Source organism: Pezoporus flaviventris, unplaced genomic scaffold (assembly GCF_033815535.1).
Source record: "Pezoporus flaviventris isolate CSIRO_AGI_PZ_B2104156 unplaced genomic scaffold, CSIRO_AGI_Pfla_v1 ptg000371l, whole genome shotgun sequence".
NCBI lineage: Eukaryota > Metazoa > Chordata > Aves > Psittaciformes > Psittacidae > Pezoporus > Pezoporus flaviventris.
This window is the reverse complement of record NW_026892918.1, coordinates 55735-74336: the sequence shown is the minus strand read 5'-3', so window position 1 is coordinate 74336 and position 18602 is coordinate 55735. Positions and strand designations below refer to the sequence as shown.

Sequence of the window (18602 nt, the reverse complement as noted above, 5' to 3'; positions counted from 1 at the left end):
TGACCACCCGAGAAGGAGAAAAAAGATGCGTAATTGCTAAGCGCTTTTATTATATACCTCCCAAAGTATAGAGGTGGTGACCACACTGAGAAGGCAAGCCAGATCAGTTTCATGATCAATGATTGTGTTGTATTACAAGTCATTACTATAAAGTACAATGAGACAAGAACCTTAGCCCAAGGCCCCCAACCGATAAACAGTAAGACAGCAAATGCCAGCTGTAAGCAAGGTACGACATGCTGAAACTGTGAGATCAAGAGCAACAACTTTGAGAGCCGATAAATCAGCATTGTGACGAGTGACTATTAATCCAAAACAATGAATGCTTGTCACCAATACGATTAGACGCACTCTGGTCAGATCTGTTGTTATCTCAACCTTTTGTGCCCCACGCTGGGCACCACAATAAACTGTTGTGATTTAGGCCCAGGCGGCAACCCAGAAACCATGCAGCCGTTCACTCGCTCCCCCACCTTCCTCCCCCAGCTCCCAGAGGGATGGGCAGGAGAATCGAAAGAATGTGACTCCCACGGGTTGAGAGAAGAACAGCCCAGTAACTAAGGTGTAACACAAAACCACTACTGCTACCACCAATAACAATGATAAGGGAAATAACAAGGGAAGAGAATACAACTGCTCACCACGTGCCGACCGATACCCAGCCTGTCCCGAGCAGTGATCTGGCCCTTCTGGATAACTGCCCCCAGTTCATATAGCAGGCATGACATGCTGTGGTATGGAATACCCCTTTGGCTAGTCTGGGTCAGGTGTCCTGTCTCTGCTTCCTCCCGGCTTCCCATCCTCCGTGGCAGAGCATGAGAATCAGAGAGTCGCTGGTCAGAGTAAACATTACCGAACAAGCACTAAAAACATCGGTGTTATCAGCGTTGTTCCCAGGCTGAAAGTCAAAAACACAGCACTGCACCAGTTACTAAGTAAGAGAAAAATGACTGCTACTGCTGAACCCAGGACAGTGCAGTGTTGGATTGTTGCCTGCTGAAGACACAGCGGAACTCATCCGGTCACTGCTGAGCTGGTCTGTTTTTTCAAAGTTCATTCTTTGTTGGGATGGTGATTGGAGGGAAGTCAGCGCCAGACACTGGTGACCTGAAGACTAGCTGGCGGGCTATAAAAGTGCTACATAGCAGGCAACAGCATACAATTAAGTTCATTGGCTGTTTTCCCCCACAATCAAATCCCCTTGAGGTACACACTGGACTTCCCCGTCTTCCCGCATTACTCACCAAGTATATCCGGGTCCCTGAGCAAAAGCAATGCCACGAGTGGGTTTGCCTTTACATGAAGCACGAGTAACCCAGACTGTCTTTCCCAGCAAATTCCTCATGTGCACCACAGGAACTTTATCCCCTTCTACAGTATGTGAAAGTTCCGACTGGGCCGGGCCAGCCCTGTTGGCAGATCCTCTGGTGTTGACCAACCAGGTGGCTTTTGGTAAATGTGCATCCCAGTGTTTGAAAGTTCACCCACCCATTGCTCTCAGTGTAGCAGCCCATTGTACCGTTTGATTTTCCCAGAGGCTGCTGCATGGTAGGGGATGTGATATACCCACTCAATGCCATGCTCTTTGGCCCAAGTGTTTATAAGTTTGTTCTGGAAATGAGTCTCATTGTCTGACTCAGGTCTCTCTGGGGTGCCATGTCAACACAAGATTTGTTTCTCAAGGCCCAGGACTGCGTTTCTGGCAGTGGCGTGGGAAGCAGCTGGCCCGTGGTTGTGTGGGCGGGACTGCGGTGCACCCCCAGTGCCTGTGACATCACAGGGGACGAGTCACAGGGGGGGATGGATATGAGGGTGCCAGCAGGCAGCACTGGCCCAGTACAGCCTGGGACAGCAGTGAGTGCGCACGCAGAGGGGAGGTTGGGCTGGACAAGGGCCGGGGCAGAAACCTGGGCCCCCGGGGGTGGGTGCTCACCCTGCATCGAGGCCCTGGCTGCGAGCGCCTTGGGCAGGGCACGCTGCTGCTGGCACCGGGCCTGGGTGCAGCCCTTGCTGCCTCCCAGCTGCCTCGTTCCCTCTCCTGCCTGTCCCCAGCTCCCTGCGGCTCCTGCATCCACTCCCCCCGCCACCAGCTCCCTTCCTCCTTCCCTCCCTCCCAGCCACACTGAATTCTTTCTCTCTTCTGCAGGCCATGGCTGTCACAAACCGCTCACTCTGGGTTCTGCAACAGCTCATCCTGAATGTGCATGTCGTCAGTGATGAGATGGATGAAGCCACACGTGGCCGCATGGAGCACCGTACCAAGCAGCTGAGCCGGGACACGACTCGGCTGCTGCAGGAGCTGGAGCAGAAGAGCCAGGAGCAGAGGAGCAAGGAGCAAACTCCCGTGGCCTGGAGAGGCCTGCTCTTTGCTGCCTTGCAGCACTGGCAATTCTGGGCGATTGCTGGCATGCTGCTCCTCCTGATTCTTTGGCTCTGCTGGTGCCTCAGGAGGAGCCATGAGGAGGGCAGCAGCAGTGAAGAGGACAGCTCCAGCAGCAGCAGTAGAGAAGAGGAAGAGCGGGAAGAGCAGAATGAAGAGGAAGAAAGTGAATACACAAAGGACCTGACAAGGCATTTTGAGGAGCACATACAATGGCCTAATCAGAACCTGTTCACAGTGTCTGAATCTGTGAGGAGCCTTGTGAATGCTTTTATCCTTGCTGCCAGACAAGTCTTGTCAGACAGCTCCTTCCCAGTGCTGGAACCATGCTTTGGCATAGGCAGCGCACATGAAGGCTGGAGTCCCGATGAAGAAAACATCGTCTATCAAGTGCTTGTGCCCCTGGGCCCCCCGTCTGGCCACGCCTTTCTCCCGGAGCTCTGCAGTCCGGGGCAGGTGCCAGAGAGGAACTTCCGCATCCGCGTGGAGCTGCAGTGTACATGCCTGGCAGAGCAGCTGGAGGGGGGCATGCTGTGCTTCCTCCACCACGACAATGAGGAGCTGAGAATGTATCAGGGCCGCAGCCTCCTACAGACCCTCTGCACCGGCTCCTACCTAGATGTGGAGAAAACAGCTTGCAGGCTTCATGAGCTGGTGAAAGCATGCTGGGTGCTTCTGCCTCATTCACACCAGTGGCTTTTAACTATGCTGCCCTACAGCCGCTCCTGCAAATTCAAGATAGCAAGAGCAGAGAAGGAAGCCATCATTGAAATTATGTTGGGCGTGCAGCAAGGCGACTCGGACATCTTCCTGAGCAGCCAGGCTAGTGAGGCTATCTTCACCCCAAGCACAACCTGGACATTGAGCTGTGCTGTGGCAGAGGCAAAGTTCTTTGAGCTGACGACCAGGCGGGCCCCAGATGGCAGCTTCCACCTCAGATGCCTGCAGCTCTGCGCCCGCACTCTGGTGGGCACAGGCTTTTCCAGCTGTACCTTGAAGACAGTGGTGATGCACCTCCTGAACACCACACCCCTGTCAGGCTGGCACAAGACACGTTTCCTGCTAAGGCTGGATGACATCATGCGGTACCTGTGCCACTGCTTGGAGGAGAAACGCCTTGACCACTTCTTCTTTGGGAATGAGAAGATTCCTGAGGAGATCATCTTGCCCCCAGCCTTGCAAAGAGCCGAGCCATTCAACCTCTTCCAGCATCTGGCACAGGATCCGGATGCCCAAGCTGAGGCAATGAGGCAGTTCATGGACCTGCAAGATCGCCTCACAAGAATGCTGACCTACGGCCACTGAAAGTGGTCTTCGTGCACAGAGCTGTGTTTGCAGGGTGCAAAGCTGACAGCAGATGACAAACTTGTACCTGAGGGAAAAAGAGGGGAGAGACAGAAAGAGGACACAGAAAGCACAAGGAAAACTGTGCCGCAGGCCTCTCAGAGGAGTGGCAGCGTTCTCCCCTTGACGTTCTCCCCAGCGCAGCAGCAGGTTATACCTGTGGCGGCGTCCTGGGTTCAGCAGTAGCAGTCAATTTTCTCCTTCTTAGGATCCTGTTTGCACTAGGGTCTCTGACTGTAATGCATGTAACCATGTTGTCGTGGTTTAAACCCAGTCAGGTAACTTGTTCACTCACTCCCAGTGAGTGGTGCCGAGCTGACAACAACCGAGGTCCGTCCCTCCCCCCGGAGGAACAGGGAGGAGGATCGAAAGAGTGCAACTCCCACGGGTTGAGACAAGAACAGTCCAGCAACCAATGTACAACACAAATCACCACCGCTACTATCAACTACAACAATGATAAGGGAAAATAACAAGGGAAGAGAATACGATACCACCGGCAGGGAAGACGAGTTCCACCCGGAAGCCCGTGTCCTTCCGGGTAACTCCCAGTCACCCCCCACCCCGGCCATGACGTGCTGTGGTATGGAATACCTCCCTGGCTAGCCCGGGTCAGGCGCCCCATCTCTGCTTCCTCACAGCTTCCCCTCCTCCCTGGCAGAGCATGAGCCTCACAAAGTCCTTGGTCAGGGTAAACATCACTTAGCAACAACTGAAAACATCGGCTTCACCAACACTGTTCTCAGGCTGGAAGTCAAAACACAGCGCTGCACCAGCTACCACCAAGGAAAAACATGACTGCTACTGCTGAACCCAGGACACATGTCTAAACCAAAAATCATTTAAACACCTTCCCGCACAACAGGACTCTTCTTGAGAATAAAGTTCATTTATTAATGAAACACGGATCTGTGCTTTTGCAATGAGAGAGAAAATATCACAGTGCACAAACTGGCAGAAGACCAACTATGTGCAGGACAATTTATTTTTCCCTTTTAAGCTAAATTTCCAAACACCCTTTGCTCTAATTAGCCTTCTCTTTTCTCAAAACACAGTCAATCTGTTCCTCTTCTGGGTTATTTAGGACAGGATTCGTGTCCATATGCCTGATTTATTCTGATTTTACCTGCAGATGCAGTTCAAAGACCCAGCAGTTGCACTTCAATAGGGCTTGCAAAAATGGTGTTCATGTATGATGCTTCTCTGGTCACAAAGATCATGCAGAAAATCTACTTTCAGCAGTGGTCCCAAACTTGGTGTACTCCCAGGTCACCCAGGAACGCAGTTCAGGCTGTCTGTAGATCCCATCTCACCTTCAAATGGGATCACTAAGGATCTGTCTGCTCTAAGAAAATCTCTTGTGGGCAGAGTATTTCACATCTTCTCTTGCTTTCCCTCCTGCTCACAGTCTTGTCAACAGGAGTTTTCAATGATTAAGCTACAGTTTATGCTAACAGTGACAGCAAGAGTGTGCTGAAGGCTAAGGTAAACTTGTGGAAGTGCCTTGTAATTCAGAACAGTGGGAAAAGTGTTGAAGTTACCTTGCCTGAATAATACAAATTCATATTACCAGCATGATGCTGAAAACATGGGGTTGATTTCCTGTGTAGCTCATTCTTGGGTACTGTGCTGCGGGGGCTGCGGTTATGTATTACACAGGTTATCTCCTCTCTAAGGTGCATTTGGAAGAGCAAGTGATGAGAGGGAATGAGCAAAGTCAGTCTGAGCTGTGTGTGCACAGTGTGAAGTGGGAGAGAGCCCTCAGCAAAGCTTGTGCTGGCTGGACACCAGGCACAGTCTGGTACGCAGGACTAGATGGGGCTGGTGAGCTGCCTTTCCCTTACAAGCCTTACATTGTCAGATCAGACTTAGAAATGTTTTCAGCTGCAAGGTGGGATGACGCAGACGTGAACTTTTGGTTGCAGAGAGAAAGCTGCTCACACAAACGAGCATGATGCTGTGCACGTTTATTGCAGGGAGAAAGCCACAGAGGACTGCATAAGCTAAGGTCAGCGGTGCAAGTACCCAGGTACCTTACAGTCTCGTCCTTTCAGGCTCCCCGGCTCTCTGGGGAAGCAGATGTACAAATATTCCATCTATTTCCAACAGCCAAAGTAACTCCTTTTACTAGCCTAAATAAAAAGGCAGGCAGGAGGCTTTAAGTTCCTTTAGGAATTTGTAGGGCAAATAGGGATGCTGAATTTGAGGCACTGCATTTTAGTATAAAGTTTTGTCCCCATCTTTGACTCCTTGGTAGTCTAAGGTGGACCTGCACGTTGTGTCTTCTGCAAAGCTTGGGGTTGCTGTTTATATTTCACCCTTTTTCAGGCAGGGTGGTTTTGAAGCTAAAACTCTGTTACCCTGTTTGGGGCTTTAGGATGTAGAGTAGAGGAAAATTTCAAAACAGAAGTTTCATGGTACGAAGCATCCGAATGTTGTAATATGGGAGTCAAGGCTAGTAAGCATTATCTTGGGCTTTCTTGGAGATAAAAAAAAGGCTCTTACTCAGATTCTTAAATTCACAGGCATGATTGGGACTGGAGTTGAGAGCTCAGGGTGAAACTTCTTGCATGGATGGCTAGATCAGGGTCTTACTGATGACTGTTGGATTTTTTTCACTATGCTATTTATATCGTTCACACATGCTGTTCGTTCTGTGTTGTGAACTGTCTTTGCATCTTCAACTGCAGTCATCACATACATCTCTCAGATGTCACGGGGAGTTGAATCTCAGCAATCTTCTCTTTGAAGGCTATGAGATTTCTCCTCAGAACTGCAGGATGAAGACCAAAGCTTGCTACAGTGATGAGGAGGAAAGTTCACCTTAAAACTGCTTAAGGAAGAGACTTACAGTTGGTCTTGTTCAGGCTGAACTCATATACAGTTTTATAAGTCTTGGAAACAGGGTAAATTCAGGTAGAGGCTGATGATGGGCTCTGAAGTCAATGGAAGCTGCTCCAGCGACTTGAAGGGTGAGGGCCCATCCACAGGGACAGTGTTTCATGTGTGCATTGGTAACGAAGAAAAGACATAGCCTATTCATTGTTTTATGTGGGGAAGCCTTACTGTGGGTGTGAATCTTCCTCAGCAACAGATCATGTGTGTGTAATGTTTCGGAAGACCTGAAATATTGGCTTTTGCTTGTTTTCAGTCAAAGTTTCTTTTAGGTTTTTTTTTTTTTTTTTGCAATGAGCGGGAATCAACTAAGGTTGATGCTTGATTTCAACTGACTTAGTGTAAGGGTAGAGCCACGACTATAGTTCCCATACTAACAGTGTGCTTTAGCTGGTGCAAACCCTTCTGCTGAGCCTGGGAACAATATTATGGGTCCCAGAACGTGTCAAAAAGCATCATCTCTGTGCTGCCCTACACCTGTGGGGTTTGATTTTTGCCATTTATACATGGCTTTTGACTTGAACTGTTCTCTGTTGGGGCTTGAGGGAAGAAGACCAAAGTAGCCTTTTTGAAGAAAGTGCCTGTCTGTGAATTCGGGAATGGTTTTTTCTTCCTGCTTCTGCATCCTTGCCTGTATGTTGTGTGTAATGATACTTGCTTTCATTTTGTATATATTTTTTTCCCATTCCTGCTGATAGGAGTGTATTTAATATAAAAATTGCTTGATATAAATTGATTTGTTTTCTTCTTTTTAATAGGAATACTGCAGTGGATTGAAAGCGAGATAAGAAAGAGCTGCTCCTGGGAAAAGAAGCCTCTCTGCAAGGCTGTCGTGGTTTAAACCCAGTCAGGTAACTTGTTCACTCACTCCCAGTGAGTGGTGCCGAGCTGACAACAATCGAGGTCCGTGTCCCCCCCCCCACCGGGGTTCTCCCCCACTCCCGGAGGAACGGGGAGGAGGATCGAAAGAGTGCAACTCCCACGGGTTGAGACAAGAACAGTCCAGCAACCAATGTACACAAATCACCACCGCTACTATCAACTACAACAATGATAAGGGAAAATAACAAGGGAAGAGAATACGATACCACCGGCAGGGAAGATGAGTTCCACCCGGAAGCCCGTGTCCTTCCGGGTAACTCCCAGTCACCCCCCACCCCGGCCATGACGTGCTGTGGTATGGAATACCTCCCTGGCTAGCCCGAGTCAGGCGCCCCATCTCTGCTTCCTCCCGGCTTCCCCTCCTCCCTGGCAGAGCATGAGCCTCACAAAGTCCTTGGTCAGGGTAAACATCACTTAGCAACAACTGAAAACATTGACTTCACCAACACTGTTCTCAGGCTGGAAGTCAAAACACAGCACTGCACCAGCTAGCACAAAGGAAAAAAAAAAACAAAACATGACTGCTACTGCTGAACCCAGTACAAAGGCCAACCCTGAAGATGTGGACTGCCGTTGTATTCTTCCTGCTGATCTCTTTCTGTATATGCGAGCACAGGTTTTCTGTCCTGAAAGGGAGAGGAGTCCATGTAGTGCGAATAAACATGCTTACAACTGAAAAGGAGTGCAGGCAGGCTTGTCAAAGCCTGGGTGCTTCAGGTGAAGGTCTTGTCCCTTAGCTGAAATTTCAGCTGTGTTTTCTGTTCCTTAAAGGTCTCCTCTGCTTCCCTGACAACTGTCATTCTTAATTTCAGTTGTTTACAGGCATTTACAGTTACGGCGGCTCTGTGCAGTCCAGTGGTGCTAAATAACTGATTAAACTGAATCCAGAACAACCATTTCCCAGGGCCCTTCTACCTTCTGTAAGAAACAGCATGCATGTGTTCTTGGTGAGCACTGGCAGCTTGCAAACAGTGTTAGGTCACTTGACTTGAAAATGATTTTTCCATGCTGCCAGATGTTTGCAAGTGAACAGTGCTCTTGTAGATGGCTGCACTGGGATGAGTAGTCTGTGCTCACTGGTATTTATGTGTGGTTTTTCTACCTCAGAAGAAACCAATCGTATCCTGCAATGAAGGGTTAAACAAGTTTTGCAGAATGAGAGCCTTCTGCTTTCTTCTTCTGGTGTCTTTAAAAAGCATTAAACTTCTAAATGAGTTTTTCAGAATTGTCCTTATGAAGGCCCTGATCTTATCTAGCCACACTTGAAAGCTTGTGGCACCTACAAACAATTGGTGATAATGTGGTGAAGATGAGACCTTGATTCAGGTGGATGAATGTCTGACAATCGGATTGATAGGAATATCATAAAGATGCCTTTTTCTAAAGCCCAGTGGTTTCAAACCTTTATTTTAAACATGAGACTTCCCTTCGTGGTGGAAAGAAAGCACCTTTGTAAACTGTTTTATTTAGGAGGTAAAAGATGAGTGGGTTTGTCTCCCAGGCACCAGAGCTGTGAAAACTCCTGCTTTTTAAGGTGGTAAACCATAGAAAGATGACACATTCACACCGACTTTGCTGACACTTAGGGTATGTAGCACTGCATGTTTGTCTGTTCCACCTGAGAATCTCTAAACACTGCCCATGTAATTTTAACTTCCTGATATTTTGATAAGGGTAGAAAAGTTGCTATCAGCTGCCTCATCCTGGGGATGTGAGGAATTTAGTCCATGGTCAGGGCTGGGAGATGATCTGAGTGCATGCTTCATCCTGTGACTGACTTCAACCACGTTTTTTTTTATGCCCTTCACCTTGTTCTCTCCTGCTCTGTTTTGTACAGAGCAAGTCCAGTTGAGTGTTGCCTTTATTGGGCAGAAGGGGTGGACCCTCTGGAATTAGGTGACCCTTTCCACCCTCAGGATGGACACAAAACTAAACCAAGGTTTTATGTTCTGTATTAAACCCACTGAAGCAGTTTATTGCTAGTTGTTACTTGATGGCCCATCTGCTGCACTGCCTGGTGTCAAGGGAAATGGAAAATATGCAAGCTCTTCATATCAGTGTATTAGCCATGTGCATAGAAAGAAGGACCTGAAATGTCTTTAAGAAAAAAAAAAACAAACCAAAAAACAACTTCAGGTTTTAAGATCAGCATTACTGCTCTTGTTCTCCATTCCCACCTTCCCCTATTTATTTTTGTGCTTTCTTTCATTACAAATGTGAGGCCTGAGGCTTAGGTGTCAGAATAGTTATACCTATGTAACTGTCAGTAAAGGAGCAGTGGTTGTTATTTTTTAAGGTAGTGTAGTGTTAACTTACAGGCCAAGGTTGCATGGGGAGGCGTCTCACAGCTACGTTGCTTGGAGAAGTGGAAAAATAACATTCCTGGCTGGTTAGGCTCTATTCTGCAGATGTTATGACAGCAAGGGTACAAATCACATCACTAACTTGGAGTAGTGTAACTGTCACAAGAAGAACTTTTGCTAGTATATTCACGTCTCAGATATGCTCTGCAGAAAAGGGAATGTTTGCTGGTCTAGCTATTCCAGCATTGCCTTCAAGCACCCACAGCATCAGCCAGGGTACATAGTTAGCAAACTAACATATCACAAAACAGAACCCTAACCATTCTGTGATTGTATCAGTATCATGAAACAGTTTGACACTTCAATTGCATGCTAATAAAAGCAGCAAAACTCCCTAGGGCTGACAACATGGGTAGTAGATTTAACCTCCATTTGTTGTCTAATGCAATGGGTTCAAGTCTCCAGATACTGCTAGGGCAAGCATCTTAGCAAAGATCTGGCAATCCAGGATTCCCAGGTGCTTCATGAATGTGGTGAACTTGTGTTGGAAGGTAAGACCATGCTCTTGCATTTGCATCCTCAGCCATATTCAGAGCTCTCTCAAGTTTCTTCTATGGCAGCCAGTCCAGAGCTGAAGGGGAAAATCCTGGTCATCTGAGCAATCTGGCTCTGAGAACATACTTTTGGGCTATCCTGCATACTCTGGGAAAAATAAAGGAAAAATATGACATGGCTGCAAGAGCAAATATTCCTGCTCACTAATTCCACAGTGCAGCTGCTTACCTGGCTTCTGTTTGCCTATGTGTATCTGCAGTTTCTTTCCAGTAGCAGCAGGCTTAAGCATGAAGTAAACCAGTTTTAGGGAAAACCTTGGCATCTGCCTACATAGTTTCCTTTCAGAATAGCTCTGAAGAACATTTGTTGTCCTTCCACATTTTTATTCTTTTTTTTTTTTTTCCTTCTGTCTCCTAATTAGAAGTAAGCAAAAAGGAGCCACTGGGTGGCATGTGTCTTGCAGTGTACATGTCGGCTGGAGCTTCAGTCTGGAGTTGCATGAGAGAGTATTAATCAGTACAGCTCAGTAGAGGTCTCTGGTTCTCCTGGGGAGCAACAGGGAAGTCATGAGCAGCTGGATACCATCCTGAAGGCATCAGAAACCAGGGTGTTTTAATGATGCTGACCACATTTGTCTCTTGATCTTTCTGAACTGACTGACTTAGACAAGTAGCCAGTGCAAGAGAGGCTGGTGGCTTTTTGTTTTCCCCTTCCCAAGAAATGGGAAATGGCATGATTTACAGTAGTAGATGGCCTGCATTTCTCCACTAGTGTGGCTTGTCAGGTGAGGGACAGGAGGTGGGATTTGGAATTGGGGCACATCCAAATGTGCTTTCATTTCTGAGGAGTGGGTTTTAATTTCTTGAAATGTAATTGGTTCAGCAAATGAAGAGTAAATTTCTGTGGAACTCCAAGCACTGAGATGAGAGCCCTCTCCCATGGGTGATGAGTGGCTTCTCAGTTACAGCTCACTTCCCCTCACCCTACCCCCCTATTCAGACATGTGGATTAATGCTAGCATTTAGATGGGTCCAAACTGTACAGCACTCTCTTTGTCATTGTCTGGGTGAGTAAATTGCTGTTGTTAGGAGATGTTGATACCAAAAGACAAGCAGGTAGGTAGGCTGCAGCAGCTATATTGATTGAACTAATCTTCCAGTTGTTTTCACTAAGGCTGTTAGGATCCCTTAAGGCCTGACCTTCCAGCTATTGTGGTTGGGGTTTAGTTTTGTTTTTAATTCTTTAATTACAGACCTGAAGCAGTGCATTCAGTATACAGTGTGTAGTGACCCAACTGGTTAGATTCTTTAACTGGCAGTGTTCAAGGCCAGGTTGGACAGAGCCTTGGACAACCTGATCTAGTGGGAGGTGTCCCTGCCCATGGCAGAGGGGTTGGAACTCGATCTTAAGGTCCTTTCCAACCCAAACCATTCTGTGATAACATGACTTTATTTTCTCTGTTGTTTTCAGGTAACCATCACTGTAATTGGTTTGTGCCCTACCAAAATTATTGCATCCTCTTCCGCTGTCACCAGCTGAGTGTGTGCCACAATGCTGGGGAACGAGACATCAAAGATCTGCTTGGAGGTAATTCCATGCTTCAGGCTCCTGCTAAATCCAGGATCCTTGTCCTTTTGCTTTAAATGCCTGTGTTTACACATTGACTGGCTTTTCGCAGAGAGAAATGGGTTGCGAGATGCCTTGCAGGACGATTCTGTAGGTGAACTTAGTCCACTGGAAAAACTGTTTCTTCAGCCTTGTGAGGACTCTGGCACTTACAGGTACATGATCTGTCTTTGAGTAACAGTTTGTCACCATATTGAGCACATCATTCATTCAAGCTGTTTGCACTCCACGCACCCTCCTTTGGAACATAAAGGCATAACAGATGTATTTACATTTTTTTAAGAGAAAGGAAAAATGCTTTGGCATTGCTTTTCCAGAGATTGCAGGATTTTGCGCCAGAGGCAGCAGGCTGTTTCTATAATGGGAGCAGCCTTAGTAGCAATTGCTCATGGTGACTTTACAGTGCCAGGGTCTTCAATTTTAATTAAGTGACACAACAACAAAATGGAGCTTGTTGGAAACTGGGGAATCAATTTTCTACAGTATGTTTCAAGAGTTTGCTGTACCCAAGTTTTTTGTTGATTTTTGGTTGGTTGGTTGGTTTTGTTGTTGTGGTTTTGTTTTTGGTTTGGGTTTGGTTTTTTTTTTTTTTTTTTTAGAAAAAAGAAGTTTGTCCATGGTTCTTTTGGCTTGGCAAAGTTTTCTTTGCAGTATAGCTACAGACCTTTGATAAGCAAAGGTCTTTGATGGGATTTAGGTCTCTATAAATCTAGGTCACTAATTGTGAAGGAGATTCTTCTGAAGTATGAAAGTGTAAGCGGAAATTTCCACTCAGTTTTGAGAGATGGAAATTATGAATCTAAGCATGAAGGCTTTGTTGATGCTGTGTAACTTTGAAAGTGTGAGAGCTTCTTCTCAGGAGCTGGCACTTGTAACGCTACTCCTGTTGATAATGTGCTTCTACATTGCAACTCTGCACTTCCTTACTCCCCTTTTGTGGAGATAATTCCTTGGTTGGGCAAATGCCAGTGGTCTGAGGCAAATACAAATGACAAACAACATCTTGCCCTTTCCCCCCCCCCCCAAAAAAAAAAAAAAAATTGCTGACTTTAGGACTGATTTATTTCAGTTGTACTACATGTGCTGCAGAATGTGTTCTGGTTTGCATGTTGGGGTTTGAAGTCAGATTTGATCTTGAGAGTTTTAGTCTTACGACACTCATTGTTTTTGTCTTTTTGAAGGAATCCTGTTTCACCACCAAAGCTATCCACAGAAAAAGAGGAGGATGCTGAATGCACAAGTTGACCAAAACAATGTGGAAAACCTGTCCTTACCTGTTCAAACTCACAAGATTCATCTGAGGGATTTTCTTGGGGCTGACAGTGGAAATGTAACAACAAATGCAACAGAAACAATTGCAAGCAATACTAACACTGCTGCCACAGCCGTAACAACAACTGCAAGAGAAACAATTGCAAGCAATGCTACCACCACCATAGCAACCACCACTGCTGTCACAGACATAACAAAAGATGTTATAAATGCAACTGTCCTCACTTCAGCTTATGAAACAACTGCTGAAGCCTCAAATGCCCGTGAAGTTTCTGGTCATCTTTCTACAGCTATGTCATCCATTCCCTCTTTTCCCACGTCTGGTAACATCTCTGCTTCCACATCCAGCCATGTCACCAAGCGTGTGGCCACCACTGAAAAATCAGGAAATAGTAGCTCTGTCTCAGGGTTGTCCCCCACTTCTGCTCTTCTCACTGTCACTTCAGGTACTCCAGTGAGTCAGACAGAGCAGTTTAATCCAGCCATCACCACCACCAGCACTCCCTGCTCTAGTAGCCCCACCACTACTGAAGCTGGCCTGAAGACACTGACCACAACACTGGCCACCTCCATCCCACCAGCTGTAGGAACATCTGCCACTACTTCCACTCATGCCATGAAAATTACACCCTTGGAGAGTTCTCACTCTGTGAATCCACTCCCTGTTACATTGCCAAATCTAGATTCAGAAGCACGTATAGCCACAACATCCTTGAGTAAATCGACTTCTCATATGGGCTCTACAAGAAGTGCCACAGTTTTAATTACTGCCCATATAGCAGAAACTGTGCCTGGGCATGGGATAGAGTCAACAGCTCACATTTTTTCAACAGCCATCGTTCCAGCAGGTGCACCCAAAGCAACAGTTTCGGGCCTTGCAGAAACTCAGGACATAGACAATGAGTATCTTCTCATTGCAGCAGAGCCCCTGACTCAGTACTTGGTGGATAAAAGTTTGCTTCTTGCAGTGCTTTTAGTTGGTATGGTGTTTTTCATAACTGTTATAGTTCTTTTCCTTATGCAGGCCTATGAGAGCTACAAGAAGAAGGATTACACGCAGGTGGATTACCTGATCAATGGAATGTATGTGGACTCTCAGATGTGAAAGGGTGGGGATAAAACAGTGGGCAGAGAGATGGAAAGGAGACTGAAGGCCTGCCTGACTTATTTTTCTTTCCTGTTTGCCTATAACACAAACTGAAAGCGCTTCCAAATTTACTTGTGCAATTGAGGAGAAATGCCATGTACTGTATTAAGAAAAATGTTATTTTTTATTCAGCTGTGCCACAGGTTGCTGTAAAAATAATTTTAAAAAGAAGTATTCATTTTTAAAACTTCCATAATGCACAGTAGCTTTGGCTGTTATTTCTCATTGCAAACCAAACCTGACAAGGGGTAAAAGCCATCATGCTTGGAACATGCTGTGGTACTTTCTCAACTTTTTACAGTGCAAGTTGCTTGTGTTTCATTTGTTTCACATGGGCTCTTCTGAAAATGTTTTGTGAAGTGCCCTGAAATCTCAAGATGAGAAGTGGGGAGTATTGCTGCAACAGGTAACTTCTAATCCAAGGTGTGTCATGTTTCAGTATGCCTCTTGCTTGTAAAGAGGTCTGTTTACAAGGCATTGTGAACTGCGTTTACTGCTAACCCAAGATATCTTTTAGCCATGGAGCAGATTATTGTGCCTCTGCACTTAAATTATATTATTTTTGTATTCACTTAATAAATGGGGCCCTGGAAGAGCATATCTTATTGCATTTCTGTTTTCGTTCCTGTCACTGACAGTTCAGAAGCAGGCAAGTGGCTTTGAGGGCAGATTAGCTCTACTTCTATGTTTCAGGTGTGGGAGCTTTGAAGGCCTCACTGGATGTATGGACATGTCAGAGAAGATGCTGATCCTCTTCCAGGGTACTGCTTCTGTAATATCAGAGCAGCATGCTTCCAGTCTCCCGGGTATGCAGGCCCATTTACTGCTTATTGTCTTTCACATGTAGAGCATCAGGCTCTGTTCAGGTTTTTGTTCTGCATTCAGGACCAGCTCCTAGTTGCTAGTAGTTTGGAAACCTTATTGCACATGGTGTTGCAGCTCACCTGCTAAGATCTGCATCTGAGAGTGTGAGTAGAAACAATTAATTTTCAGGAAGTATTTTTCAGTGATTAATGCGTCTTATTTGAATGACACATACATACCAATAGCAAAATGCTAGATCAATGGAACGTATGTGGACTCTGAGTGGAGTGTATTATTTTTTTACCAGACTGATATCTTGCCTCTCACTTTGAATTACTTTACTCTTCTTTAATTCTGCTTGCATGTTATCTTGAGGCTGATAATAGGCAAACCTCAGAATTTGAGCTGTTGGATTTTGGTTTGGTTATTTATCCAAATTCTTTGGCTGTTTAGAATTTGGAGGGAGTCATTACCGTGGAAGAGGCTACTTTGTATTGTATAAGAAACTTCTTATTCATCATTCTCGTGGTTTAAACCCAGCCAGACAGCTTGTTCACTCACTCCCAGTGAGTGGTGCTGTGCTGGAAGCAGTCGAGGACTGTGTCCCTTTCCCCGCTGCCAGAGGGATGGGGAGGAGAATCGAAAGAATGCAACTCCCACGGGTTGAGACAAGAACAGTCCAGCAACCGATGTACAACACAAATCACCACTGCTACCACCAATGACAACAATGATAAGAGAAAATAACAAGGGAAGAGAATACGATACCACCTGCCAAAAAACGAGTCTGACCCAGAAGACCCCGTGTCCTTTCGGGTAACTCCCAGTTACCACCCCGCCCTGGGACATGACGTGCTGTGGTATGGAATACCTCTTTGGCTAGCCTGGATCAGGTGTCCTGTCTCTGCTTCCTCCCGGCTTCCCCTCCTCCCTGGCAGAGCATGAGCCTCACAAGTCAGGGTAAACATTACTTAGTGACAACTCAAAACATTGGTGTTATCAGCACTGTTCCCATGCTGAAAGTCAAAACACAGCGCTGCACCAGCTACCAAGAAGGAGAAAAATCGACTGCTACTGCTAAACCCAGGACAGTATCCACCCCTTATTCCATACCATTCACTTCATGCTCAGATCCCACATACACACACAGACCAAGAGAAAGAGATCATTTTTTTAGTGCATGGACCAATTCCTATAATGCTGCCGATTCAATTCCGTCCATTGTGTCAGGTTCCATCTCTTGTAAGAGTCTTTCAGGGCAGGAGAGGCTGTGTGCAGTATTGGATCGTTGCCTGCTGCTACCGGTCGTTCCTTTAGTGCGGAACTCGTCTGGTTCTATCAAAGTTTATCCTCTGTTGGGATGATGGTAGGAGGGAAGTCAGGGCTAGTCGCTGATGCCCTGAAGACATCTAGTTGATGGGCTACAAAAGTATTACATAGCAGGCAACTGCATACAATTAAGTTCATTGGCTGTTTCCCCCTAAAATCAAATCCCCTTGAGGTATACATCAAGAGTTCCCCGTCGTCCTGCATTACCCACCAAGTATATCCAGGTCCCTGAGCAAAAGCAATCCCACGAGTGGATTTGCTTTGACCTGAAGCAGGAGTAACCCAGACTGTCTTCCCCAGCAAATTCGCCATATGCACCACAGGAACCTTGTCCCCCTCTCCAATATGTAAAAGTTCCGACTGGGCTGGTCTAGCCCTGTTGGCAGATCCTCTGGTGTTGACCAACCAGGTGGCCTTTGGTAAGTGTGTATCCCAATGCTTGAAAGTTCCCCCACCCATTGCTCTCAGTGTAGTTTTTAACAGCCCATTGTACCTTTCAATTTTCCCAGAGGCTGTGAGAGACTGTGTCAAATGCTTTGCTGAAGTCAAGGTAGACCACATCCACTGCTCTGCCATCATCCATCCACCGTGTTATTTCCTCATAAAAGGCTAAGAGATTGGTCAAACATGATTTCCCCTTGGTGAAGCCATGTTGACTGCCCCTCATAACCCTCTTATCCTTGATATGCCTTAAGATGGCACCAAGGATAAGGTGTTCCATCACTTTCCCAGGGATGGAGATGAGGCTGACCGGTCTATAGTTACCCGGGTCCTCATTCTTGCCCTTTTTGAAGACCGGAGTGACATTTGCTTTCCTCCAGTCCTCCAGGCACCTCTCCCGTTTCCCAAGACTTGGTAAAGATCATGGAGAGTGGTCTAGCAATGACTTTCGCCAGTTCCCTCAGCACCCGCGGGTGCATCCCATCTGGACCCATGGATTTATGGATGTCCAGATTGCTCAACTGGTCTCTAACCCATTCCTCATCGACTAAGGCAAACCGCTCCGTTGACCTGACTTCATCTAAGGTCTCAGGGGTACAGGGCTCTTCAGGACTGCCTACAGCAGAGTAGACAGAGACAAAGAAGGCATTCAGTAACTCTGCCATCTCTGTATCTTCTGTCACCAGGGCACCCATCCCGTTCATCAGTGGGCCTACATTGCCTCTGGTGTTAGTTTTGTCTGCCATGTATTTGAAAAAGCTCTTTTTGCTGTCCTTGACCCTTCCCGCCAGGTTTAAGTCTAAGGAGGCCTTAGTCATCCTAGCTGCCTTCCTACATCCTCTAGCAGCAGCCTTATATTCCTCCCAAGTGGCCAGCCCCTCCTTCCATGACCTGTAAACTCTCCTCTTCCACTTGAGCATACCCAGCAATTCCCTATTTAGCCACGCAGGTCTCCTGGCCCTCTTCCTTGACTTCCTACGTGTCGGGATGCTCCGATCTTGAGCTCGGAAAAAGCAATCCTTGAATGTCAACCAACTATCTTGGGTCCCTTTACCTTCAAGCAGCCTTGCCCATGGGATTTCCCCTAGCAATTGCTTGAAAAGGCCAAAGTTTGCCCTGCTAAAGTCCAGGGTTGCAATTCTACTTGCTATTCTACTGGTCCTACCACACAAGATCCTGAATTCCACCATCTCGTGGTTGCTGCAGAGGGCCCTCTGTTCCTCTCAGAAGGGAATCCCCTACTACAATGACCCTTCTTTCTTTCTTAACAGAGGCAGTCTTGAGGTGCAAAGTCGACCGCCTTTTCCTATGTGGCCTTGTGGGCTGGCCTTGCCCCACATTCTCACCTACATCTCCTTCAAGATCCAGGGCCTCAAACCTATTACGGAGGGACACCTGGGGAAGCAGGGCAGGAAGGGGGGAGGGTTTCCCACAACGCCGAAGTGGAACTCGCTTCCAACCCTCGTCGTCTTTTTGGTCCCCTGCCTCTGTGCAACAGCTACAGGGCAGGGGCTGTCTCGGGCCATCCCCCTCTGTGTGAGAAGGCAGGGGGTCCTTCCCCTTTTGGGGAGTATCTCCCTGGAACCGTTCCGACTGGCACGCCAGGGAGTTACTCCACCAGTCG

At 46.9% G+C, this 18602-nt stretch overlaps 2 protein-coding genes across 2 annotated transcripts; both read left to right on the top strand.

Moving 5' to 3' along the window:
* Nucleotides 1-2149: 2149 nt before the first annotated feature.
* LOC133263608 (inositol 1,4,5-trisphosphate receptor-interacting protein-like 1) lies at nt 2150-3685 on the top strand. Its single transcript, XM_061443448.1, has one exon. The coding sequence runs from the start codon at nt 2150-2152 to the stop codon at nt 3683-3685; it is 1536 nt and encodes a 511-aa protein (XP_061299432.1).
* Nucleotides 3686-8051: 4366 nt separating this feature from the next.
* Nucleotides 8052-15009, top strand: LOC133263604 (uncharacterized protein C11orf24-like). Its single transcript, XM_061443444.1, has 3 exons — nt 8052-8218; nt 11830-11946; nt 13167-15009. The coding sequence occupies exons 1-3, from the start codon at nt 8062-8064 to the stop codon at nt 14360-14362; spliced, it is 1470 nt and encodes a 489-aa protein (XP_061299428.1). The 5' UTR covers nt 8052-8061; the 3' UTR covers nt 14363-15009.
* Nucleotides 15010-18602: the final 3593 nt, after the last annotated feature.